The sequence below is a fragment of the Scomber japonicus genome, chromosome 11 (assembly GCF_027409825.1).
Source record: "Scomber japonicus isolate fScoJap1 chromosome 11, fScoJap1.pri, whole genome shotgun sequence".
Taxonomy (NCBI): domain Eukaryota; kingdom Metazoa; phylum Chordata; class Actinopteri; order Scombriformes; family Scombridae; genus Scomber; species Scomber japonicus.
Window position 1 is genome coordinate 26939079 of NC_070588.1, and position 27009 is coordinate 26966087.

At 39.8% G+C, this 27009-nt stretch overlaps 1 protein-coding gene across 1 annotated transcript; it reads right to left on the reverse strand.

Annotated features, from left to right (window-relative positions):
* Positions 1-27009, reverse strand: wars2 (tryptophanyl tRNA synthetase 2, mitochondrial). Its single transcript, XM_053328014.1, has 6 exons — positions 26896-27009; positions 12725-12985; positions 7845-7925; positions 5753-5835; positions 4044-4162; positions 1-849 (listed from the first exon to the last, which is right to left on the reverse strand). Exons 1-6 carry the CDS (start codon positions 27007-27009, stop codon positions 401-403), a joined length of 1107 nt encoding a protein of 368 aa, XP_053183989.1. The 3' UTR covers positions 1-400.

A 27009-nucleotide genomic window follows, 5' to 3' on the forward strand; every position in this document is an offset into this window, starting at 1 on the left:
ATGAAAATCACTTTATTTTAAGACAAAATAATACAGTGAGTGAGATATGTTGAAGTGATTCTGTGAACTGGGGATGGACAGTTTAAGTTATTATTTTACCTTTATTTTCTCCATTTAAATAAATACAATCAAAACAGAGGTTTAAACATCTGCTTGTGTTTCTTGCCTTGCTGACTTCTTTTTAGTGGTGTTGCAGCATTCTGAGATGCCAACCTGAAGTCAAAGGTAAAGATAAATATACATATATAAAAACAAAGGCTGACTTTCTTCTGTTTCTCTTTTCATTTGGGTTTTTTCCACAATGTCTCAACTTTTTTTTATTATTAACAGAGAGTTACATCCTAGAATAGATGTAAACAGTCATTAATAGAAGTTGATGTCCACAGAGTTCAGCTTCTTATCAGCAGAATCCAACTCTCTGTCGAACCTCTCTGAGCACAGGCGCAGCCAGTTCCCGCGCCCTTTGTGTCCCGCGGGCCAGCACCCCCTCCAGGTGAGCCCGGTCCGCCCTCAGCCTCTCTATCTCCTCTCTGATGGGCGTAAGCCTCTGGATCACCGCCTCTGTCACCAGCTTCTTATACACTCCTGTATCCAAGCCTCTAGCCTGGGACACAGCATCTTCTACGCTGATGGTTGCCATGGCGGCGTGGATGGTAACCAGGTTGGAAACCCCGGGTCTCGTCTCCGGGTCGTAGGTGACCTCGGAGGTGAAGTCGGTCACAGCGCGGCGGATCTTGAGGGCGATGTCGTCGGGAGAGTCTGTGATGGTGATGGTCGCCATGGCATTGGGGTCGGACTTGGACATTTTGGCGGAGGGGTCACGGAGGGATTTGACTTTTCGTGTAGAACCTGAGGAAGGAAAGGAGACAGAGATGATGTACTCATTTCAATATGAGGATTTGGAGACTTTGACACATTTACATTATCAATACCATTAATCAGTTTCAAACTGAACTCACAAAACTGTTGTAAATGGTCACAGAATGAAATAATAGGAAGCAGGTTTGCTTTCAGAGTAAAAGAATATAATAAGAAAAAAAACACTACTTAAAAATCACATATTAATTTCATTGTTAGAGACATTTTATATATGTGTGGTATTTGCATCTTCTTGAAAAAAAAAAAGAACACCATCCATTACTGCTTTATATTTAATTGCTGATAGATTTTAGCATCCCTTTTAGGAACCTTAATTAGAAATAAAATGTGATACAATAGAATAGAGCATGCAGAGCTAGGAGCAGTGTCGGCAAATCTTCACTTTCAAGCCGTGTGCACCTCCAATACAGAAGGTAGCCTACAAGGCAAAACCCTGGGCAAATACGTAGCAAAAACACACATCATGTAACACAGAGTATTAAAATAGACAGGAAGGGTTTGATTTGGCTTTAAAGAGAAGGTGGTGAATGGCCAACTCTGTTTCGCCTAAGACAAGAGATGAGGATAGGATCCACCGGCCTGAGCCAAATGCTGCTGACCTCCTTGGCAGCACACACACACATACACGCATACACACACAAGATATAAACTCATCCCTGAAGTCATCTTGAGGGCATCCCCCAAATCTATTATCACTCTATTATGCTGATACAAGAGGACGAAAATATTTCTTTAATCAAAGCTGCGCGGCACACATGACTGACTCTGTCTCTGTGCTTTTATGATACTGATAATCAAGGAGGATGAGACTGGGGGGTCGGCGGGATCTCTGAACATGTCGACCATGTGTGTGTGTAAAAACTAAACTGAGTAATCTCGGACAGCGCGGAGTAATCATTAGAAAATAAAATAGTCTCGCAGACGCTTCGTTGCGTTTTCATTTCTTTGCCGGAACGGTTGGTTACTTTCCTGGATTTCCCCTCACACGCAGTCTTAATATATGTCTTTTAATTTAACCTGCATTTACTGAGGTTTGGAGGGAGATCTGGCCAACGTGGAAGGCAGAAAAAAGCTGCAGTCAAAACATAATAAAGTCAGTCAAACAGGAAACAATACAATAACAATAATTACTAACAGATAACAATAATTAAAGGGCCAAAAAAAGAGCAGTGTGCAGAGAGAGAGAAAGCTACAAGTGGTAATCATTTATCGTGGCTGGAAGAGAAAATAAGAAGACATTCTTTCCTGTCTCTGTCCAAGAGTTAAAGACAGACAGCATGTAGCATCTCTTCCTGTGAGGTCAACACTGTCAAATGATTTAAGTTTATTTTGTAGAAGATAGGAAAGATGTGTACCCAGAATTTGATTAAAAATGAATCCTAAATCACACTTTATTTTTCTAGATACAGTAGTTTGGCGTTTTGGAGAACTGTTAATGATGCTGACTCATCATTATGAGAAATTCATAGAGTTTGATAGTAGAAATAATGAAAAGTGATGTCATTCCCTCCTAATCCAAACACAACGGATTCTGTCTAAAGCTGCTGTTGAGGAAAAATAGTGAGTAGGAAAGGCAGGGAGAAGATTTTATACATGCACTAAAGCTAAAACTATTAAAAAAAAATACACAGTAACAAGATGTGATGTAATCTGCACTGCAAAAACAAATCAAATCATTTCTATGTGTTCTGTTTTTTTTAATCAGTAGCCTATTAGAATATTTTCATCCTGTTTCCGATGCAATTCATCATTTTTTACAAAATTCTAGAAAAAGGTGATTTCTATTAAATATTGTTTGGTTGGAATATGGTTGGAATATTGTTACAGTAGGCTACTGGGATTTGTTTGTCACTTTTCCTCAATTTTATATATTAAAAAAAAGATAATTTAAAAAAAAATCAAACATTAAAGAAAAAGTCCAAAAACTGAAAACATATCAGATTTATCTTGTGACCCTTTGGAGGGGCCCCACCCCTAGGTTGGGAACCACTAGACTAAACTAATTAACTGCATATAAAGTAGTGTAAACTAGCTAACTGTATATAAAGTAGTGTAAACTAGCTAACTGTATATAAAGTAATGTAAACTAGCTAACTGTATATAAAGTAGTGTAAACTAGCTAACTGTATATAAAGTAGTGTAAACTAGCTAACTGTATATAAAGTAGTGTAAACTAGCTAACTGTACATAAAGTAGTGTAAACTAGCTAACTGTATATAAAGTAGTATAAACTAGCTAACTGTATATAAAGTAGTATAAACTAGCTAACTGTATATAAAGTAGTATAAACTAGCTAACTGTATATAAAGTAGTATACACTAGCTAACTGTATATAAAGTAGTGTAAACTAGCTAACTGTATATAAAGTAGTGTAAACTAGCTCCACCCCCCTATTAATAATCTAATGATGTCATATATAATAATATATCACTACTTTTACTGTAATACTGCATACTACATCACTCATAATACTGCAGTACTTTTACTGTAGTACTGCATACTACATCACTCATAATACTGCAGTACTTTTACTGTAGTACTGCATACTACATCACTCATAATACTGCAGTACTTTTACTGTAATACTGCATACTACATCACTCATAATACTGCAGTACTTTTACTGTAATACTGCATACTACATCACTCATAATACAGCAGTACTTTTACTGTAATACTGCATACTACATCACTCATAATACTGCAGTACTTTTACTGTAATACTGCATACTACATCACTCATAATACTGCAGTACTTTTACTGTAATACTGCATACTACATTTTGGTATAAATACTTGTAGTTAGTAGGATTTTTCATGAAATACTGTATTTTTATATTGCAGTATTAGTACTTTTACTTTAGTAAATGCTCTGAATGATTCTTCCACCACTAGGTGCAAAGGATGATTTCTCGGTCAAACAGATGTTGACACTAAAAGAATTTCATCAGTGTGTATTTCAATAGTGAGTTAAACGTCCCATGATGCTCTTAATGTTGTTTCAGAGGAGTTTTTTCACTCTGTCAATAAAAAATTAACTGCATAAAACTAAAAATGGAAAACAGACGTTATCTGACTTCTTAAGCCTTTAGAAAGTCTTTATCAGTTGTTGTAATGTGTGTGTGTGGGTGTGTGTGTGTGTGTGTGTGTGTGTGTGTTCTTACTCATCAGGGCTCGGGGTTCAGGGAACAGGTCCCCGTAGCGGTTGTTGAAGATGCGAGCGAGGTCCTGAGCCAGCTCCAGATGCTGGACCTGATCCTCTCCCACAGGGACGTGTGTGGACCTGAGTGACGATCCAGAACACAACATGAGCTTCTTTCACAACTGCACACGGTGATAGCAGAGGAGCTCAAACACATAACAAGATGTGAGCTCAAACTGGAGGCGTCTTCAGTGCTGCTTTATCAACTTTGTATCCGTCACTAGGGAGGAAGCAATCCATTCATTTCTTTTTTTAATAAAACCCAGAAAGCATTAGGGATGTGATTTTTCCCTTTTCTCAAAGGAAATAAGCTTTTGGCTATTTGATGATTCAACTAAAAACAGCAGGATCTTCTAAATTTGTTCAGAAATAGAAGTATTCTTTTTCACAGCGGAAACACTAAAGTAACAATAATTCACCCAACAGCAACAGCAGAGTTTCACTTGACATCGATCTGACACAAGTCTTAAATTTAACTGTGTCAGAAATGTCAGAAAGATAATTAATAAGGTTTTACTGCCCGTTAAATATAGTAAGGAGTGTTAAAGGGCTGATTGACACAACTTATATAAAATCATACATTCTTAGTAGTAACTACAAGATAGATAGACAATATAACACATTTTGACATATCAGTTTTGTAATTAGGGTGAATGTCCCTTTAATAATAGTTATTACTGAAGTGCCTCGGTAGCTAAAAGTGGTTAAGCACATAATGGCAGCTTCCCTGGTTTGACCTTTGCTGCAGGTCATTTCTCTCTCTCTCTATGTTTCCTGTCGGCCTCTATGACATCTACTAGCAAATAAAGGCAAAAATGCCCCAAAAATAAATCTTTAAAAAACAAAACCAAAAGAAAGTGAATACTTGTATTGTGACTCCAAACAGTCAGTAGTCTCACTGTGCCAGCAAATCAAGCTTTACCCAAGAAAACGGTTTAATTGAGGTGGAAATTCACTCAGATCCTGATACTTCTCATTGTGTGACATTTAGAAGATGCTGACCTTATAACAGTCACACAATTGTAATTTGCTGTATGAAACATCATATCTGCTATTTGAAAGTTAGGTTTTATTTAAGAAATTATAATAATTGATTATGATGTCTTTGCTCTCAGATGAGGTGGGAAAAATCCTTTCAGTACTTGATGTTTAAAACTAATATATAAGATTATAATTATCAAATGTGTACCTTATTTTTGATCAATGCATACTGCACTCTAATATACTTTATATCATCATTTATAATCATCTGCAGCAGCTTCAGCTTACAGACAATAGTGACCTTGCAGCAGCATCTCACTAGACTTGATTTGGCTTTCGAACGCAAACAGAAATGTGATTGTGGACACACGATGGTCGTAAGTGTCTGTATGTAACATAAAAATATGGCTGCAAACCCTCCTCTCTAAAGACTTTATTCTTCTTATTTAATACCACACATAGAAATGATAGGATAAAAACATTTTGATGGGCTCTGGTTTAGAATTTTGTGATCGGTCTTTAACAAGTAGTAAAACAACAAAGCACAATATGATGACATCAGAGCAACACACACACACACACACACACACACACACACACACACACACACACACACACACACACACACACACACACACACACACACACACACACACACACACACACACACACACACACACAACATCCTACTTGTAGAGGAGTATATCAGCAGCCTGGAGGACTGGATATGTGTAGAGCCCAACGCTGCCTTCATTTTTTTGTTTGCTCTTCATCTGGAGGAGAAGATGGAGGGAAGGAAAGGTGGGAGGAAAAAAAAAGGAAGAACAAAGAAAAAAAAGAAAAGAAAAGAGGACGTGTTAAAGACTGACTCCAGCCAACTATTTTTTATTCCGCCACCCCCCTCCTCAAAGAGCCGTTTTCACTTTTACGACTCATCGATTCTCAGATAAACGGAGGCCACGGGTGAGTTCACCTGATATTTCCCACCGTGTTGGAGCTCCACTCATCTGTTGGGTAAACAAAAAAAAAGGTTGTTTTCCATGTAACAACAGAGACCCCCCCCCCATTAGGGGAACGGCTGGCTCTCTCGCCTCCTCTCAACAAGCATTAAAACTGCATGTGGTTGGGAAAATAAAAGTGATCGTAAGACTTCTGAAAAATCTGGCAGGTGGAATAGAAGAATAAAAAATAAAAAAAAACAATAAAAAGAAATGAGATGCTGGATAAACGCCGGAAATTTAGAAGGGAGGAGAAAAAAAGAATCTTCGTTTGCCACGTGGCGATAATTAAAGCAACATCTGGACTGGCAGGGGAGTACGAGGACAAGAGGTCTAATTTTTGATAGGCGTGTGTCATCAGTAATAATCAAAAATATATATAATCAACTATCAAAAAAAAGGTTGTGTGATTTGGCTGCACAGAGAAATCAAGCCTTCTTCTCCTGATTGAATGATCTTCAGTAATAAACAGCATTCATCCTCAGCTGATGACATGGGAAGTCAAAAAATAAGACTTGGCCGCAATGAGAAATTGGATATGTGGTTCTGGCTTAAATTGTAATTGTGCATTACTGGAAATCAGAATATTATTTGGGTGGAGTTTGTTTTCTCATGATAGTCAATTTTGGATAGAAGTATTACATTTGTCACTAAAGTTTCTTTTTTTATCTGTTTGTTAAGTAATCTACGACGCTGATGTATCTCCATTACTACTCTGCTACTAATACTTGTTATTTGTGTGTGATAAAATGAAGCTTTCACTCTTTCAGCAACTTTTATATTACAGTTTATTATCCTTATTGATTATGTCTAATATTTTTTAAGTCTTAAATAGTTTTTAATTGTCCTAAATTGTATCTATGCATAAGGGAGTGCCGTCTAAATGTAGTTATAATGTTATGTGACCCTCAGTATAATGACAATAAAGCTTCTACTACTACAGATAATCACATTTTAAAACAACATAAAAATGTCCCAAAATTATTTAATAGTATTAAAGTTTGATTTTGTTAGATGTTGAATATTTATTCTTGTTGTTTAACAGAATATTAAATAAGGGATAAATTAGCAGTCACTATATATTCTTGCTTTTATTAATGATTTCTAAATGATTCATGTAGAAATTCATTTGTATTATTTGGTGTTTATTGCAGTTAACCCTTACATACTGTTCAGAGTCAGATTTGACCCATTTTTTACATTTGAAAGCTGTAAAAACACCATATACACATTTCTTTTAGCTGGACTTGAAATAAAATGGAAATTAAATGCATCTTTCTCATCTTTCTTTTTTAATTTTTTGTGCAGCTGATACACATTTTTGTATATGCAAATGTACAAAATTAAAAATAAAACATGTTTCTGTATTTTTTATATTCTGTAAAACATTCTCCTTTTTTACATAAATAAAAAGATTACACTCTGTTCACTCTCTAACAGTTTATGAATGTGAACTGGTGTAGAGACTAATTATGAGTCAGAATATGAACAGTATGTAAGGGTATTGGTTTACTAACAAATCGTATATCTATATTTAGTAAATGTATGTTAATAAAACTGGTGTGAAAGGTGTCATTTTACTGTAATGAACCCACTGAAATGTTTAAAAGGAGCTTGTTAAAATAAGACAACTTGACACCTATAACACAAAATGTTTTAAATAATGTTCTATCAGTTTATAGATAGTTTCCAAAAGGCCACTGAATGTATAGAAACTTGCATTGTGTGTATGTGTATTTGCCTTTTGACTATTGAATGAACTTTTGCTTTATTTAAATTCCAACCTTCCACTGTGGCAGGTGTCTGAGGCGGGGCATGCTGGTCAGACAGCCCAGGATCCAGGACAGCTCGGCGTGCTCGGACACCTACGGGTGACAGACACAGACACAGACACAGACAGAGAGAGAGAGAGAGAGAGAGAGAGAGAGAGAGAGAGAGAGAGAGAGAGAGGGAGAGAGAGAGAGAGAGAGAGACACCACAGGACAATGTCAATCACACACACAGAGACTTTTAGACACACTCAAAAACAAATTAGCTGTAAAGACTCAGTAAATTCTTCATGTCCTGTAGATTTATTCACTTCATTTGAAGGTGTTATATAATAATACAATATGGTCCAGTCCTATTTTAATATACAACAAACATCTTTAAAGTGATCTTATAAATCCACACACACACATGCAGTGTATTATTTGTGTTTGTGCTTCATGCTGTCTCAAGTCCACTTATAAAGAAATTCTTGCAACTACAGAGAAGAACTGTGGAGATGAATGGAAGGAAATAAATTAAGCAGACAGATTAAACAAACAGATGAATGGAGGAGAGTTCTGCTATGAGACAGCAGTGATGCAGGGTGAGGGCAACTACCTAGCGCCTCCATGTGGCAGACAAGTGTACTGCCTGTCTGTTCATCTCTCAATGTGACTTTCACTCCTAAACGTGGGGTCACACCTGCCCTCCGACTATTAACATAATACCAAGATAGACACATTTCTGATATTAAATGAGTTCATTTCATCTTTTTCTTTTTCTTTTGTTTTGTTTTCATTTTTTATACATCTCAAAGAGAGGGTACACTTTTAAGACTATTTGTGAACGACAAGTGCGAATAGAGCAACTTTTACTTTTGCAATGGAGAAATAGAAAAAAAATATGATTTATCAAAAAAAAAAAAAAAAATTCTACATATTAATGAGTTTGAATGAAACAATCCTGGATTTCAAATCAGCTGTGGTCTCACTGGAGTCATCATTATTATTATTATTATTAATGCAAGTCACATCAGTCACTGATGATTATTTAAGGGAGATCAAATGTATCCAGTAGTCATTAATAAACTATAAATCTATCCATCAAGTTCTGACATCAATCTTTATTATTAATAATTATTATTTTACCAGGTTAGTTTCACAAGATCGGGTTTTCTTTTTCGAGAGTGTCAGCCATAAATTACAGCCAATCACAGTGTATGTGAGTGTGTGAATGTGAGCATGTGTTGCAAGCATTTTAAAGCTTCACTTTACCTTTTTAAACTCACCATATTTTTATTGTCATTATTTATTTACACGCATTTGTCCTTTAAGTTGGACTCTAGTTGTGTTCTAGTGAATCAGTGATATATCTATTAATCGTCATCAAGCTCAAATGAAATTAAAAAAACAGAACTGTTTTTGCATGTGCTAGAATAAATGAATATTAATAGTAGTGTAATGGAGTGATACAGTGCATCCGGCGTGGTAAATTAATTTCAACCTATCCTCTTTCACTCAGTCCTGGATGTGAAAAAAAATGCTTGTGTGTGTGTGTGTGTGTGTGTGTGTGTGTGTGTGTGTGTGTGTGTGTGTGTGTGTGTGTGTGTGTGTGTGTGTGTGTGTGTGTTTTCAGGTATCCTCACATTGTCAGGATGTAAATCTATTTACACAGCTGTGTTGTGTGGACTCACCTCACTTATGAGGACAAACAATTTGATGAGTGATTAATTCTGGGGTTGGGACCATAGGTTAGGACTTGGTTAAAAAGTTAAGGTGAGGTTGGTTTTTTTTTGTTTTGTTTTTTAAAATTGAGGTCAAGGTAAGGATTAGTAATTAGGCATGGGGTGCTTAAGGTTAAGGTTAGGTCAAGTGTCCAGGAAATTAATGTAAGTCAATGTAATGTCCTCTGAAGTGATGAAAAGATGACATGTGCATGTGTGTGTGTGTGTGTGTGTGTGTGTGTGTGTGTGTGTGTGTGTGTGTGTGTAAGGATTAAAGCAAGAAAAGATGTATGAGCCTGAAAAGTTGACCATGGGAAAATGTGTACAATGTATTGACTTAAGTATGACAGTATATACATTATAAACTGCTCTATGCCTAAAATCAGGCATGGGAGCTGTGAACTTTAACCCCTGGTGTGTGTGTGTGTGTGTGTGTGTGTGTGTGTGTGAGTGTGTGAGTGTGTGAGTGTGTGAGTGTGTGTGTGTGTGTGTGTGTGTGTGTGTGTGTGTGCGCGAGTGTGTGAGTGTGTGTGTGTGGGGGGGATGCAGGAAATATTCTTCTGCTTCAGCATATTAAACTTTATAGACATCGGCTATATTGGCATCCTCTTTCTCACTTGTTGCTTGAAAAGCATTCTGGGGAGCGTGACGTCAAGGGCCAGACAGCGGGGACATAAACCCGGGATTTCGGGGCTAATATGTAGGGGGCCCGGTATTCATTACATACTGCGGACAAACAAGAGATGGGACAGATGTTGATGACAGCGCAGAAGAGGATGGATATGGTTTTGAAGTGCAATAAAACTCTGGATATTTAAAAGCTCGGGGAGAAACAAGGCCTCTATTCATGCTGCGTGGCAAGAATGCACCGCCAAGACAGATATGCTAATGACACGGATCATATGGGCATTACACTGATACTGACTTATACAGCCGTGGCAACAACTCCTTCACATTATAAAGGGGGGGGGGGGGGGGGGGGGGGGTTGGAGAAGTGCTAGCAGTTGGATCTTTAGAGTAAACATACTTTCTCCACAATGCTTTCATAAAGCTCAGGGGGGTTTGAAGGATCTGCTGATTCATTAACTTCGTTTCTGATACCGCTGACTCCGGCTCGTCACCCGTTCTGTTCCTTTTCCTTTTTTTTTTTTTTTTTCAATGAAGTCAAGTATTTTCTTTGGGCGGCCGTCATATTTTTACATGTGGAGCAGGCGTGTTTAGGAGGGTCTCCTCGCTGCCAAGTTATGTGGCATGAAGCTAAACAGGAATAAAAATAGGACTGTGTGTGTTTTTGTGTGTGTGTGTGTGTGTGTGTGTGTGCGTGTGTGTGTGTGTAGGGAAGAGGGTGAAAGAGAAATACAGATGGACTGGACTTCACTATTTTGCGCTCTCTTTCTCTCACACACATTTCAAATTCTAGACTTGTGAGGGAGGAAAACACATTGAACAGATTTTTCTTTCCTAGGGTGGCGACGGAATATTCTGTTAAGTCTCGCCCTACTCTGCCTCTGATTGGCTCGTGCCCGTTGTCTTCATTGGCTATATTGGTTAAGTTTAGGCATGAGGAGGGAGATGGTTAGGGAAAGAATATCAGGGTCAGAGCCAATCAGAGGTAGAGTACAGTTGGGTCTTTGCAGAGCATTCCGTCACTATCCTAGGAAAAAGAAAACTCACCACCAGCTGTTCTGATTTCCCTCTTTGTCGTCACTGTGAATTTAAACCTTCAACCTGGAATCTGTTGAAGTGCTGCAATTGTTAAAGCTGTCATTTACCCTCTTGATTCCTTCATGTGGCCTTAGCAGGACGTATTAGTGGTTTACGGTTGTGTGTCTTTCCATACTCCCTGTCAATGAGTGTGTGTGTGAGAAGGGGAGATAAGAATCAAGAGCGATCAAATAAGCGTTATGGGGCCGGCCAGCATGTCAGCAGGTAAACATTACAGAGCTGACAGAAGTAAAATAAACTGTCAAAGACGGCTGACTGTCTCAATGACAAACCTGGAAGGAGACTAGAGGCTGAATTGAAACTAGAAATACCTCTTGTACCGAGGTTGTACGCCTCCGTCAGTCAAGTTGAAGTTTCTGTCCAGACTCATATAATATGAAGATTTTGAAGGACTTTAAATACATGTATTGAGTGTTTTTACTGGCAAAATGAAAGTTGGCATTATATTGACATGTATGATTGCATTGAGAAACATGCTGTCTTCACTTAGAGACTACTTGGATATAAACAGTCATCACTTCATCATTTTATCCTATTAGATATTTGTGTGAAACTTTGTCATGATGAGTGTATGAATTCTTGAGTTATGGCCAAAAAGCATGTTTTGTGAGGTCAAGTTGACCTTTGACCACCAAATTCTAATCATCTAATCAATCATTCTAATCAGTTCATGCTTGAATCCAAGTGGACATTTGTGCCAGATGTAATGAAATTCCCTTCAGCTGACCAGCTGGCCAGTTGAATAGTAATATAATATAATATAATAATCTTTTGGTCCTTTTCACCATTCTTTATTTCCATTTAGCACAAAGGGGGACAATTGGCCCTTGAATGCATCATAAGACTGCATTCAAGGGCCAATGCCAAGTTGAAAACTGCAACTTCCTCCTGAGAAAAATATGTCAGAGCCTGACCAATATATTGGTCAGCCAATATTGATCTTTCACAGATATATCAGTATTGGTGAATATGTTAACCGATATGTATTTTTTAATTTAATTATGTAGGCAATATTTACTGTATATTTGATCTTTTTCTTAATTCAATTTTAATATCATTACATATCTTTGTTTTTATGGGATCATTGCAAAGTATGTATCTGTAAAATTATCGGGTGATGTGTCGATATCAGCATTTTTTTACTCCTTAATATCGGTATCTATATCGGACCCCAAAATCCAGTATCGGTCGGGCCCTAACATGTATAGCCCTCAAAATAATAATTTGGAGTAGCATCCTTATCATTTAAGAAGGATTTAACTAACACAATGTCAACATGGTGGCTACACAACATTACTTTTGTCAAGAAAATAAATCTGGTGTCTTCCAACAGTCTTGAAAGACATTTTAAATATATCATAGCATCTGCACAGTCATGGGAAAACACTAACAGTCAAAATATTCATTAAATAAATCTGAATCCCAACTTTCCACCATCCATCTATCCCTGCCTTCTCTCCAGCTCACTTGAGACTGTTGGAAGAGTATTGCTCTCTCTGGGTCGATGCCGCAGGCCAGCAGGCTGGCTGCCATGTCCACGATGTTGTTCCTAAGCTGGGCTGGGTCCTGAGACTGGGTAATGGAGTGCAGGTCCACGATGCTGTAAAGCACTGAAGGGTACTGGTTCTGCAGGGACACCCAGTTCTCTAGAGCACCTAGGTAGTTGCCCAAGTGGGGAACCCCGGTCGGCTGGATCCCAGAGAATACACGCCCACCTCCTGGAGGTTCCTAAAGAAGAAGAAGAGGAATACATTTAGGGTATTTTTTATTTTAAGAAAACAAAAAAATGCAGCATAGACATTGATAGACTAATATACTGTCAGTCTGAGAAGAGAAGAGCAGTATCAGTATGACAGAAAGGCGAAAAGGTGAGAAAGTCACAACTAGAAAGAAGCCTGCAGAGACACAAAGTGTCAGCCTTAAACTATTGGCAGGTTGGACGCCAACAGCGGTCATGCTTGTATTACCAAGATGCTAACTCCATGGCTAGCACTTCTGTTCTCTCCCAAACACATCCAGCACAAAGAATGCATCACCTCACTTGCCAACGATAACACTTAACATCTGTCCGGCCAACTTCAGGGCCGCTGTTACCACCACAGAGGAAGGACACTGGAGGTGCAGAGGGAGGCAGAACCACAGAAATATATCAGATGTACCATACAACATGCAGCCCACCGTATCACCAACATTTAAACAAGGGCCTTATTTTACAAAGCTGGAGCTGGGACAGCAGCGGGCCTTCCTTTAAAAGGAAAAGACGGGAGATCACTGGTTTTGTTTGTATGCTTGGGCAAACACAGTGTTTCTGTTTCTGCAGAGCCTGGCCGGGCCTGACCACCTCGTTTCTTCTGGCACCGGCCTGCTCCACTGAACCTTGGCTTTCAATTGGGCCTGCTGGAAGAGTCCTAACCGCCGCCCGTGGCAGCGAGCACCGCACGATACAATTAGAGGGCAAGCAGAGCGGCACCTGTCATGAGACGTGAAACCGCGCTGGTACCAAAACTCAGGGCTTCCTCACCAGTGCCTTTTCACAGTACATTAGCGTTGGCGGAGCAGAAACACACAGAGACACAGACTGGAACTCTGTTGTTTGTGTTGGGAAGTGAGAAAGACCCAGCGTTTGGCTCATGGGTGACACACACTCATCAGCCTACCATGGGGACCAAATGTTCAAATGCCGGCACAGAGGTGCACAGCTGTGGCTTTGCTGGATGCTCCAACTCATAGGTGAGAAGGTTGTGAGGGATTATTTTGTATGTGGAATATGTGGTAGGACTAATATGAACCTTTACTTGCACTAAGATTAACCCAGGAGCTCTAAAACCTCCAGGGAAACAAGGCCAACACCACCATTTGCTTCTGTACATACTAAGAACCTGTTAAGGTGGGCCAGTGTTGTTTTTGGTGGAAGACCCAGATTTTTGGTGAGGACAAGACCTTATTGGTCTTACTGAAATGAATGAGGAGTCTGCATTATTTTGATCACAGCCTAAACATGGGACTGAATGAATTGGTGAGAAAAAAAAGGTATGGGGTTCAACACGTATAGTTAACAAGACAGTGCTATTGTTGAAAACGGCTTAAAATCAAAAGAACAAGCAGGCAAAATAATGGAATAAAATTTGGTCGAATTTGTTTATTGAAACTTGTTTTAGAAAGTAATGTATGCAAAACCCAATGAAGAAGACATGCAGTGTTTATCAAAGGGAAAAAACTTGTGTTTCAAGTCTCAAGTCAACTACCCATTGAAACAGTTTTTTTCCAATTTTCTGATTCAACAAATGTATACATCAAGGTTGACACTGTAACTACCCTTTAATCACTTTCAAAGAATATGAAGCACAATTATGATGAGGTTGGGTTTGCTTCAGTTCAATAGGAGACGTGTCGACGGGTTGTAAACAGCAGCACTTGGACATTTCAACAGAGAAGCTGGTTTTTTAAACTTTCCCCCACCGAAACCCCCAGGATCTCTTTGTTATCACCTGACATCTGACCGGCGATCATATGTTCCGCGCCTGCACCCTTCAAGGTTATCATAACCAGTCATTAAAACCTGAAGCTTTCGGAGGATATCCTCTTCGGTCGCTGCCGAGAAGCCCGTTATCTCGACAGCTTGCTGAGCTACATCACATTCAATCTGACTGAGGGACAGGCTCGGCGCAGCCCCCGAGATCGGGTAACAGCTGCTCTGTTACCAGCTTGGCCCAGAGCCTCTCTCGCTCACGGCCCTGAGGGATCGAATAACAACTGCTCTGAGACCAGCATGGTCCACAAAGCCTCCGTCTACTGGCCTGAGGGAGCTGGTTGCTGCCCGGCAAGAGAGAAGCAGGAAGGAACTGGGTGCTTATGTCATTACCGACGGGGTAATTGCGCTGGAGTGCCATTGATGCTGAGAGCCTCTTAAGAGGTGTCAGGATTGATTTGGGTGCGGACGGGGCCCCGAGTCTGGCTCATGTGTGTTCTCACCTCGAGCTGACACGCCAAACGCATGTTCCCCCTCCGCTCCGGCCCCCAAGGGAAGCCATTAGCCATGCAGACATGGTAATGGTGTCATTTGAGCCAATCGAGTGTCAAATGTGAGTCAACGCCACAGCTAACCAGCCACTGGGCAATCAGCGGCTATCACGCATCACGCTACTTCGCCAGACACCTCTGTGTTACTCTTGGTGGAGGGAAAGTGTCTTTAAACATGTTGTCTCTATAGTCGTTGGAAGAGAAAGTAGGTTACACAAAGATGTAAATCAGCTACAGCATGATGACAGAGGAGACAGCAAATGTTGTAAAGCAATTAATGTTTGTAATGAATACTGTGCTGCAGAGCCAAGAGTTATAAAATATTATCATCTTGCATACCTTTGCCGTGGACTACATTAACTTGTACAACTCAATTCATTTTAACATTTAAATACTTGTAAAGTATTTGATTTCATATTATGGAGGTGAAATGACACCTTGTGGCTTGTTAAAGATTACTCGTAAGATAAATCAAACGTACCTCACATGGTTCAAATAACTGAAAAAACGTGGCTATAAATACACGCAAAAAGGAACACGTGAAATCAAGGACAATTTTATTTTACTTGTGCTTTTTATTTTACTGAAACTGTTTTCCTTTCTTTTATTTCTTTCTGTCTGTCCTGGACAGCACTTTGGATCAGCTACGTTGTGTTTAAAGTGCTACATTACATAGATAAAGTTGAGACCAGTAATTCAAACTGAATGTCAGAGCAGGGAGCTGTTGACACAGCGCTCTCTGTGGGTTGAAATATTCCAAGCATGTTGTGCTTTTGGCCACACCCTTGTCAGTGATGTCACAGCGGGTGTTTTGCCTTTGACAGCCTATGATGAACACCTGCTGTGACATCACAGATTAGGGTGCGGCCAAAGGTGCTAGGCTAGACACTTGAAGGCTTCAGTCAAGTGCAGAAGGGTTTTCTGTCCTGAGTAAATGTTGAATTAACCTTAAACACAGTAGTAGACTATCTACAGCCATGCTAGCAGCTCTGTGAGGCTGTACTTGCAGTGCTTAAAGCTAAATATTAATATTAGCATGCTAACTATGCTGACTATGACAATATGCTGATGTTTAGCAAGTATTGGTCTATTTCTAAGACACGGGGTGAGACTAGCACTAGACTAAAGACAAGATTCTATGAAAATATGCATTGAGACAAATCTAGTCTTGGGCTAGCCTTAATGACTGTCCGGGAAATCGGCCTACCATCTTAAATATGTTCTTCATCAAAGGTTAGAGTTTTAGCATGCTAACATTTGCTAATTAGCACAAAACAGAAAGTACAGCTGTGGCCAATGGGAATGTTCTGCCAGTATTTGATCATAAATCAAACTATTAGTCAAATTAAAAATGTTGACCTGATGATTACGCCAAATGAAATGTTCACCAAAGTTATTAAAACTCATCCTGATGGGAAACATTAATGTCTGCAAAAAATGTCATGGCGGTCCTTTCAGTGGTTATAACAACATTTCACTAAAAGCCAGATAAAGGTCAGGTAAGGAGGATTCATCGTTTGGGGATGATTGATGCCGGTATAAAATTTCATGGCATTCCATCATCTAGTTGTTGAGATATTAAGTAATGGACAAACCAAGAAAACAACAAAAAGACATCATGACCCATCGCTAAAAGCCAATTTTTCCCCTTTTTTTTTTGCTTTTCTAAGAAATTTATTAGAAGCAAGTAAGACTCCTTGTCCAATTACAGTTACATAAGAGTGGATCAATAAGTAACAGCATCATTTACCATAACATATTATCTCTTTACTTTCCTTTCTTTCACTTTTTTGTCTCACAGTCGTTGGAGGCCTGTTGATGACACGTAGCAGACGTGGAAAGCGCTGGTTGTTCTCTCCTCATATTTTACACTGACAGGAACGCCGCTGTCGTACCACATCGCAGCTAAAGTGACGAAAGCTTTCTTCATCCACGTCTGCCAGATGCTGAACGCATTACGCGCCGTGTGTATGTGTGTGTGACATTAACGCCAACAGCTAGAAGGTTACATACACTTAAAGGCCATGTTTTCACACTTGCAGTACCTTTCCGGGAATATGTGTTCATTGTGTCTGTGTGTGTATGTGTGTGTGCGGTAATATCCGTAGGGATGGAGGTCATGTGCAAACACAGACATATGTCCACACGTGTTGTAGTCTTTGCCTACATCAACATCGGCGAAGCTGTGAAGGTGTCTGTCCGTCAGAATTTGACAGCTCACGTTAAAAGGATCAACACTGGTGCGAAGAAAAAAGAAGACAACAGTATCATGACTAGATCCTTTGCACAAGCTGCATAATTAAATGGAAAACAATAGTCAACTGGAGCCGATTCACTTCATTTGAGGACAGAAAGACAGTCCCTCTCTTGGAATGATCGCCGGCTTTCCCAGAATTCCAGAAGAGATCCATTTCCAGGGTTCCATGGAAACAACATTTCCCTTTTCTCTCCAATGTCTTCCAGAGCTTTGGAACAACTGCATGGTGGGATACGGATGACAAATGTTGGATTTATCAGTGAGAGCAAGTCACAACCCCAATGACATCCTTGCAGAGGAATGTGTAAAGATGACAGATAGTCCTGGAGCCAGATGCATAAAAACCCTGTGTAGATTTGAGACTGTAAGCACACAGGCAGATATATGCGCACACACACACACACACACATTCTTTTCATCACATTTTTAAAGCTGTGCATCTTCGTGGTTTCGACTCCCGCAGTTAAGCTGGGCAGACACTACGATTTCATTAATCTTGTATATTTAATTAAATCGCGCTACATGTTTAATCATGCTTTCTGTACGCCCAAAATATACGACCCACGCTCACGCTGAACAGTTAAATGAAAAGATGGATGTTTGAGGGGAGGCAGACAAGCTGTTGTGTGTTTATAGCGGATCTAATCGAATCATGGAACTGCTAAAAGTGCAAGACAGCAGATCAAAAAAAGGCAAACGGCCTAAAGTCAGTCGAATTATAAAATTAGTCTGAGACTAATCGGAGCACTGGGGAGCAACTAAAAAGTACCAATGAGGTCTTGTGGCAGTGCCAGCTCAGCCATTACCCATGACTGCAACTACCTACAGCACCCGTAGTGTCTGATAATGCACCAAACATATAAACTATCATCTGTAGTGATACTATACTTGAGCATCATCATCCAACTACGGCACCGGTCTAAAGTTTAGACAGTTTTTCATTCAAGTAAATGGGAATGTGTGTCCAAACTTTAAACCATTATTGTATATTGTAGTACAATACTAAAACAGAGTTTACGAGCGATTAATAATAAAAGTTTAAATGGAAACTAACCCATGAACAGATGGGGAAAAATAACATTTCAATACGCTGCTGTGTAACTGCTATTCTATTCAATTCTCTTGTATCCTTTTTCCATTTCCACTCTACCTTACTTCTACACTCAGCCCAAGCTTGTGAACGCCTTGTGTGCACCTGGTATGTATATGCATAAGGTGCACACATTCTCACAGCATGTTCTTCAATAAATACCAGTTTATGTGTGGAGATGGCATATGGATGGTTTTTGTGCATCTGACCCGTAACTGAATCTCACAGTCTGCTGGGGGAAAATTTGTTTTTTTACTTTAAATACTTGGAGTCACTTTTAGAAATGGCTGCGTTCAAGTTGTTGCACAAGCGTTGCTGTGAGAGGAGAAAAGCAATAAAAAAAAAATAGACCAGATATCAGCCATCCTCATTATTGAGCGGTTGCGGCTTCCAGCATGTGCGGCCCCCCTAACATCCTCGCAACAGTCCGTGTTATTAATCACAGCCGTGATTTTGGTGAGCTAAGACTTGCAAAACTGTGCATTCCTTTTCTCAGATCTGCTCTGGGCTGCTTTTCAGGACTCATACATCATATCAGAGCCTGCAAGCTCCGCGGAGTGGCCCACTGACATCTCTCTCACTGAGGGGTTGATGAGCGAGGCCGACGGTCACCGCCGTTTTTTAACCACGCCAATTTCAACACGTTTTCGAATCTGCCTCTGGGATCGCCGCTTGCTTGACCCCGCTGTGAGTTACCATCAGTTCATTGTGAGCTGCGGAGGAGCTCCAGATCTTACAAAGACCGTGCCGAGATGGGCCTGCTGATCGAGGGTTTTCTCCTGGTTGCCAACCGGTCCTCCCGCTGGGCTTCGGACATACAAGATCCAGTGTTCCTCTTCTGTCCCGGGCGCCCCAGGCACCTCATTAACACCGGCATCATGCTGAAATGCACCTTGACATACCCCCCCTCCCGCCCCCCCGCTCCTCTGTATCCTCACTTCATCTCTGTCTTTCACTCACTTTGGGACCTGTTAACGCAGGCGACCAACAGAGCCGCACTTCAGTAAGGTATCGAACAGGAAATGGGCTTTACAGTATTAACCCCCCCCCCCCCCCCCCCCACCCTCTCTTCTCCATAAAGCATGTGTGTGTGTGTTTAGTTGATGTGGGAACACACCACAGCTTGAAACAAAGTGCATATGACCACAGAGAAAACACGCACACACGTCAATATAATAAAGTACACGCAGGCAAGAAAACTGAGCGATGGAGCGCTGGATAAAGCAGAAGAAAGAAAAAAAAGAGAAAAGAAAGTGATGGAGGAGGCAACTTAGTAGAAAAATAAATAAGAATAAAAGAGTTGAGTCAAAACTTGGACGGTTTTTTCTTTTTTTTCCTCCCAGAGAGGGTGTTGGAGGGGGAGCAAAGGGGAAGGCCCAAAAGGAGCGTTTGATTAAATCTGCGGTTGACGTTTGGGACAGGTGAGATTGATGAGGTTCCTCTGAGCTTCACACTGTGCAGAGAGCGGGGGTACAGGAACAGAACGCTGCAGTGTGGCGGGCCAGGGCTCGGGGCCCGCTCGCGCCGTGGGGTCCCCAGGCTGATTAATGGGACTGGAGGCCCTTCAAAAACAGCACTCCCCGCAGACAGGGCCCGACGGTGCTCCAAAAATAACCAGGCAGGGGAGGCAGTCCCGGCCCGCGGCCCTAACAGGCTGCAGCTTCTGAAGGATCCAGACTTCAAGACAGCCTGGGGGGAGATAACCACGAGGAGCAGCGCCTACTCAAGACAGGAAGCTGTAATCTGGCTCATTAGAAACTCAGCGTTTAATGACTTTTCTGGTTTATGTGACGCGATAAACGATACAAACACACAACTGATACTGTATCAACTATTATATAATAAGACCTGCTGATGTAATTATGCAAATGCAATAAGTTTAATACAAAATACACACTTAAGATAATGTGAAACTACTGAAAGTGATTTTGAAGCTGGTTCTCTGACTTCTTTCAAGACTTTATAATCCAGGATGCCCAGGTTTAGCGATAGATGTATGAGTCTAAAGACATTCCAGATGCTGCAACACAAAAAACACAGCACACTGGTAGTAAAGGTAATAGTAATGACACCATTACCTTTATTACCAGTGTGCTGTGTAGAGGATTTTACTACTTTGGAAGTTAACAACAGCAGAAAACCTTTTTTTTTATCTCCATTAGAGCTGCAATGATTAGTCAATGAATCAATTAGTCCGGTGACAGAAAATTAATCAGCAACTACTTTGATTAATGATTTGTTTTGAGTCTTTTGTTTTATTCTCTTGTTCCTTCTGGTTATTTCTATTTAGCTCTTAAATGAAAGCAAAGAAAATAATTAGCAGATGAATTAAATAATGACTGGTTGCAGCCCTGTCCATCTTCTTTAAAGTTCACTATTTAAACTGAATAGTACACGTACACGGTACATGTTGATAAGTGAACTATGAGAAATGTGAGCTTGTATGCATTTGATTCACAAATGTCATTCCAATCAATGTTGCCTGGAATTGAACCAAGGTCAACTTTTTTACAGATGATCCTGTCTTTTATTTGTTGGCATTCTTTCAAGTGGTTTCATAAAAGACTGTCTGGATTCAGAGTAAAATCAAATGTCTATCCGGTTCTAGACTAAAACATAAATGTCTATCAGCATCTAGACCAGGGGTCTCCAAACTATTCCACAAAGGGCCATGTGGCTGCAGGTTTTCATTCCAACCAAGCAGGAGCACACCAGACTTGATTCATTTAATCAGCTGATCTCAGTCTTCAGACAGCTGATTGGTCAAATGGTGTGCTCTTGATTGGTTGGAACTAAAACCTGCAGCCACATGGCTGCAGATCTAGACTATAACTCAATGGACTATCCAGATCTAAACTAAAACTCAAATGTCTATCAGTATCCAGACTTAAAACATAAATGTCTGTCCAGATCTACACTAAAACTCAAAAGTCTGTCCAGATCCAGACAAAAACTGTCTGTCCGGATCCAGACAAAAACTGTCTGTCCGGATCCAGACAAAAACTGTCTGTCCGGATCCAGATGAAAACTCAAATGTCTGTTGGGTAACCGAAAATAATTTCCAACAGCCCGTCCCTTGATAGTGACAAACATCTAAAATCAGCTAGTTAGAAACCAAGTCTGATGCTGAAACAGTTTTTTAAGTGTAGGCCTATTAAAAACCAAAATAATGGTCCTACAATATGTCAGTAATCACATGTAGAGGAGCAGCTGGGCCCAGCTGGAAAATCTAAGACTAGCCTAATTTATATGTAGCTATTTTTCACCGTTAAATAAACACATTTGTGCCAGATCAGCTTGTGTCCATGCAGCGGGTTCCATTAAACCACTTCCTTCTCCTTCTCTGTCGACAATGGAGACGTTTAATTTTATTTCTCATGCAGGAAACAAATGAGTGACAGGAGAACTAATAATATCTGTAAAAAAAACATCAAAAGTCACAACACAGCAAAAAAAATAACTGGCACACACTTCATAAATTTATCAATATGTAATTATGGTAACATTAAAGGGAAAACCTCCACCAGCAGCAGCAGTCCGGTCATTTCCTCCCACACAGGCAGCGTCTGTTGTTGAGTGCAGCTCAATGGCATGATACCAGATACTCGCTACGTTTTAATTAAAACTGTCAGACGCTTAGCAAAAAAAAACGCTGAATCAAGCGCGGAGTAAAACTAGTACGATTCCCCGGACACTAGTGTGGACGGCTACAAACCAATTCTGTAATTCGACAATGCTCGATATGAATTTTCAAAAAAGGAATATGTTGACATAAGGGATTGTTTTTTAAGAAAAGGGTAATGTGCAAAGCGCCTGAACGAGAGGGCCCCGACCTGGAGAATGGCTCCGACTCAGCCAATAACACAAGAGGCTGACTGCTGAGAATTAGCGGCCTATTCTGACAGTTGAAAATAAATAGGGCAGTTAATGAACATCCTCAAAGGGGAGGCCATGTTTCCTTCGCTCTCGCCGGATTCTCCCATGTGGTGCGGGAGCCGCTCTAATGGTTTTAGCTGACACCCGCATAAGCGAATTTGGAGCCGAGGAGAACAGAGAGGCAAATTAGAAGTCACTTCCTCTTTCCTGGAGCCTGGGGCTGACATGACTGATATCAGCCAATAACAGGACCACAGGCGACGGACGGCTGGACATGTTTCTCACTGTATTTACAGCTGACATGAGGCAAGAGTGTGGGAGAAGGGTTATGGAGCGTGCACACACATCAGCTCTAGCCATATACCAACAACTGACTTCACTACTTAGGTCAGATTAGTTCAAGTGATTAGATATTTACAGTAACAGAAGAAGTTAATACATCTCAAAATTACTGGATATCAAGTAAAAAAACAAACATTTCCTCATCATTGTTTCCTAAATGTTAAATTGTTCTTTATTTACTTGCTTGTTTTAATTAAATAAATAAAAAAACAGGGAATATGGCTGCAATTTAATATTAATTCATCTACTTTCTCAAATAGTTGAAAATAGTGAAATCTGCTCACCACAATTTCCTCAACCCCAAGATTATGTCATCAAACTGTTTGTTTTATTCAACTAATGATCCAGAACTAAATGCTATTCAATTGACACGTAATGTAACAAAGATGACAAAGAAAAGCAAATAATCCTCACAACTGAGAAGCTGAAACTGGTCAATGTTTGGCATGTTGGCTTGATAAATGACTTCAAATCATTTCCTCTCTAATGGGAAACAGAATTAATTACAGAAACAAAGTTAAAGCTGAACATTACTGCAACTCTAAGAAGGACCAAGAAACAACTGCTTTTTTTAGGCTTAAAAAGTCGATTTAACGTGTAAAACATTAACTGGAATATAGATGACATTGTTTAAGATGTGTTTAGACAGAGCAGCAACTGTTTTATCACCTCACTAATGCTTTTTAGGCTGACTGGGAGCAAATCTCAGCAGCCAGGAAAGTAAAAAATAGCTGCCTGCACTACAAAGAGAAACTCATGTTACCTTTTTTCTTCCTCTCAAGTGCATGTTGAAGGTTATATCACTGACATTTGTTAGTGTGAACACCACTATAACTACATATTTCTACTACAAGACACAACATTTAAGCTGCTCTTACAAACATCCCTTCAAAATTCAGATCGTCTGACAAAGGTCTCACTTCATCTTTGTATCAGTCCGGTAAGGTTCGATGACTTTTTTTTTTAAACACATATTTTCCAGTGCATAAAAAAACCCTTTTAAAAAAGCGTCTCGTTTGACGCACATCACACCTCGGGGCTTTGTGAGCGCGCTTGGTGTTTGCGCTCCGGTCGTCCACATTTGGAGAAAATTAAAACAAATGAAAACCAACACTTCATTTCTGATGTTATTGCTGGTAATGAAGCACTGCTGTGATGTGCTTTTTGGAGTCCCCCACCTCCTACCCCCGTTTCCAGCCCTTCCTCCCCCCTCTGGTCGCACACCTCTCCGGCCTCTCCAGAGACTTGGACTTAACAAAATACAGACGGGGGACGGAGGTTGAACGCACATACTGTATTACAGCTCATACATCAAGCGGCAACGGGGGCTTTGGGCAGATGGGTGAGGGGTTTTTAACTGTGCCGTAATGCAAGAACAGCTCAATAATTAGCATCTCTGTTATATTGAAATGCACTGGTTATTCTTACGCGTGCCAAGGGACTCGTTGTTTGCCTTAACACCCCATTTGCTTCTCTAAGGCAGCCGTGCAATGATAGGAAACCGTAAGCTGAGTTATGGTGGGCGCCTTTCTTGAACCAACTGAAGTAAAAAAAAGTGGACTGAAGGAGTGCTACTGAGAGCCTGATGTCACATGACTAGAAAAGGAAACTGCAGCAAAATAGATAAGAAAAAACCTTTTAGTCACCATGAAAGCTGCTACAGTCAAAGAAAGTAATTTACCTGTCACAATAACTATTTTTGTTGGACGATATATCGTCTCAGAAATAATCGCGATACACAAAAGGTCATGTCCATGTATCATACGATAAGTCCATATATAAACGTGATGATGTTGATAATTGCGTTATTGTACGATAAGGCGATAACGTAATTACTGTGACGAGCCTATTTAAGATGTGTGCATTGCTCAAAGAAATAAAGAACATGCATTTAAACTCATACATGAATAATAAAGCTAAAGAAAATCATACATAACATTTAATAAGAATATTATTTTGTGGCTGATCTCAGATATAATCTATGTATTACAGGAAATACAGATTTTGTGGCGACATGTGATTTTATTTTATGGTGAACTACATTTTTCTTCAACTGGCCTTTCCTTCTTCAACATCAGTTTGTGATTTCCTCCATTTCCCAGAATGCCTTTCTTCCAGGGATTTGGGACATAACCATGTTTGCTTTCATCTAAAGTCCAGAGGGGGGGATGTTGATTAATCTGTTGATTATTTTCTCAGTTAATCAATTAGTTATTTGGTCCATAAACTGTCAGAAAATTGTGAAATAATGCTCAACACTATGTCCCAAAAGTCAAGGTAATGTCCTCAAATGTCTCATTTTGTCCACAACAGCCCAAAACCCAAACATATTCAGTTTATTATCACAGAGGACTAAATAAATGACTTTTGGGATGCTGGAATCGTTGAATTTGGACATTTTCCTCCTAAAAAGACTCCAAGTGTGTAATAAAGTCAAAATAGTTGGCCATTAAATTAATAGTTGGTGACTAATCGATTCATTGCAGCTCTAGTTTTTATGTGTCTGAAACATTTTCTTTGGTCAAACTGAAAGCAGTTGCTGAAAACATCTGGCCTTAATTGTGAACACATTTCAATTTTCTCTTACAGTTTTTGATACTTTTTTTTTTAAGTCCTTATTTTACAAAAACAGTTTCTTACTGTATATATGTTTTAAACAACTTATACCTTTTGTCTCCCTGCTTAAGAGGAACTGCAGATGAGTCAGGTCTTACACTCAGCTGCTGATGGTGACTAACCAGAACAGCTGTAACTATGTCACAATGGTGCAATGCTCAGGCCAGATTTGACTAATAACTGAGACTGACCAACCACTGATGATCAGTTTTTCAGATGTTGCATATTTATCCTGACTGATCTGACCAAACACCAAGCTTTGGACTCAGCTCAGTTATTCACAGCTGTAGTAATGAGGAGAACAAATATCCAGCCTGCTATAAACTGCTTACTCAGTGCTGATTGTTAGCCAAAAGGTGGACAATGTATCCAAGTGACTTTAATGGTCAAACACCAAACACCACCACATCATGATCCCAGACAGAGATGTACCTTTACACCATGATACTGTGTGTTTATACATGCAACGTTCAGACTGCAGACTGCTGTTTCAAGTCTTATTATGTGTCTACAAACCAAACTAAAGCAGCAATACTGACAAAAAGTAAGACAACTTATAGGAATGTTTTTACCTTGTGCTAAGAACATGATCAGTATGAATAAAATATGTCACATGACCTGTAGGCCAATCTGTGTGCAGCACCATTATGTTTCCCATTATGTAGTGTTGGGAGTTAAACCAGCCTGACATTAGTATCCCAACAATCCACTGTAGTGTAATAAAGAGGGCAAAATCAGTGATATGTAGATTGTACATCTGAGCTCATCCCAACTCACTAACACACTAAAGCAATGTTATTGTGAGACATAAGAACTGAAAAACTACTAATAAGACACATTTAAGCTCAAGATTAGTATACTGAACCATCACATACTGTCAAGTAGCTAAAGCTGCATATTCAGATTTGTACTCTTATTGTCTTAAATTGACCCAAATCAGAATGTTGCACATTGTAGACTGCATTTGATTCAATGTTGTGTTAAATGAATGAATGATGTCTATATTTATCATAAGGTATTGCCAAAGCATTGTATATTATAACATAAGTGACTGGATGCTGCTTTGTTTTGCAATTTAGGCAGTAAAAGTAGTAAATGTGATTTTCCAGCAGAATGGTTGATGTGACACTTCTATAAAGCTTTACTGTGTGTTTACCAAGAACAAGCAGACTTTAAATGTCATTATCTCATCATTATCTCATCTCATGAACATGTTCCGTGTTGTCAGTAGTGACTGGAGCTGTGTGTTAGTAAAGCATCACAGTTACAGTGTGTATTGAGGTAGTTAACAGCTGACATGCAGTGTTATGCTTCTTTAGACACACACCACTCATGTAACAGACACTCAGTAACATGAAGTAGAGCTGCAGTGTAAAGCTACGTTCAGCTGTGACGCGACGTTAAATAGAAACCGAGCAGAAGAAACGTTTGTCTTACCGCAGCAGAGGGCTTGTTTTCCGTGGAGGCAGCACACATATATCTTTTAGGAGCATTTAGTTGATGAATGAATCTGAAGACATGTCTCAAGTTTGTCCGTACTGGAAGCGCCAT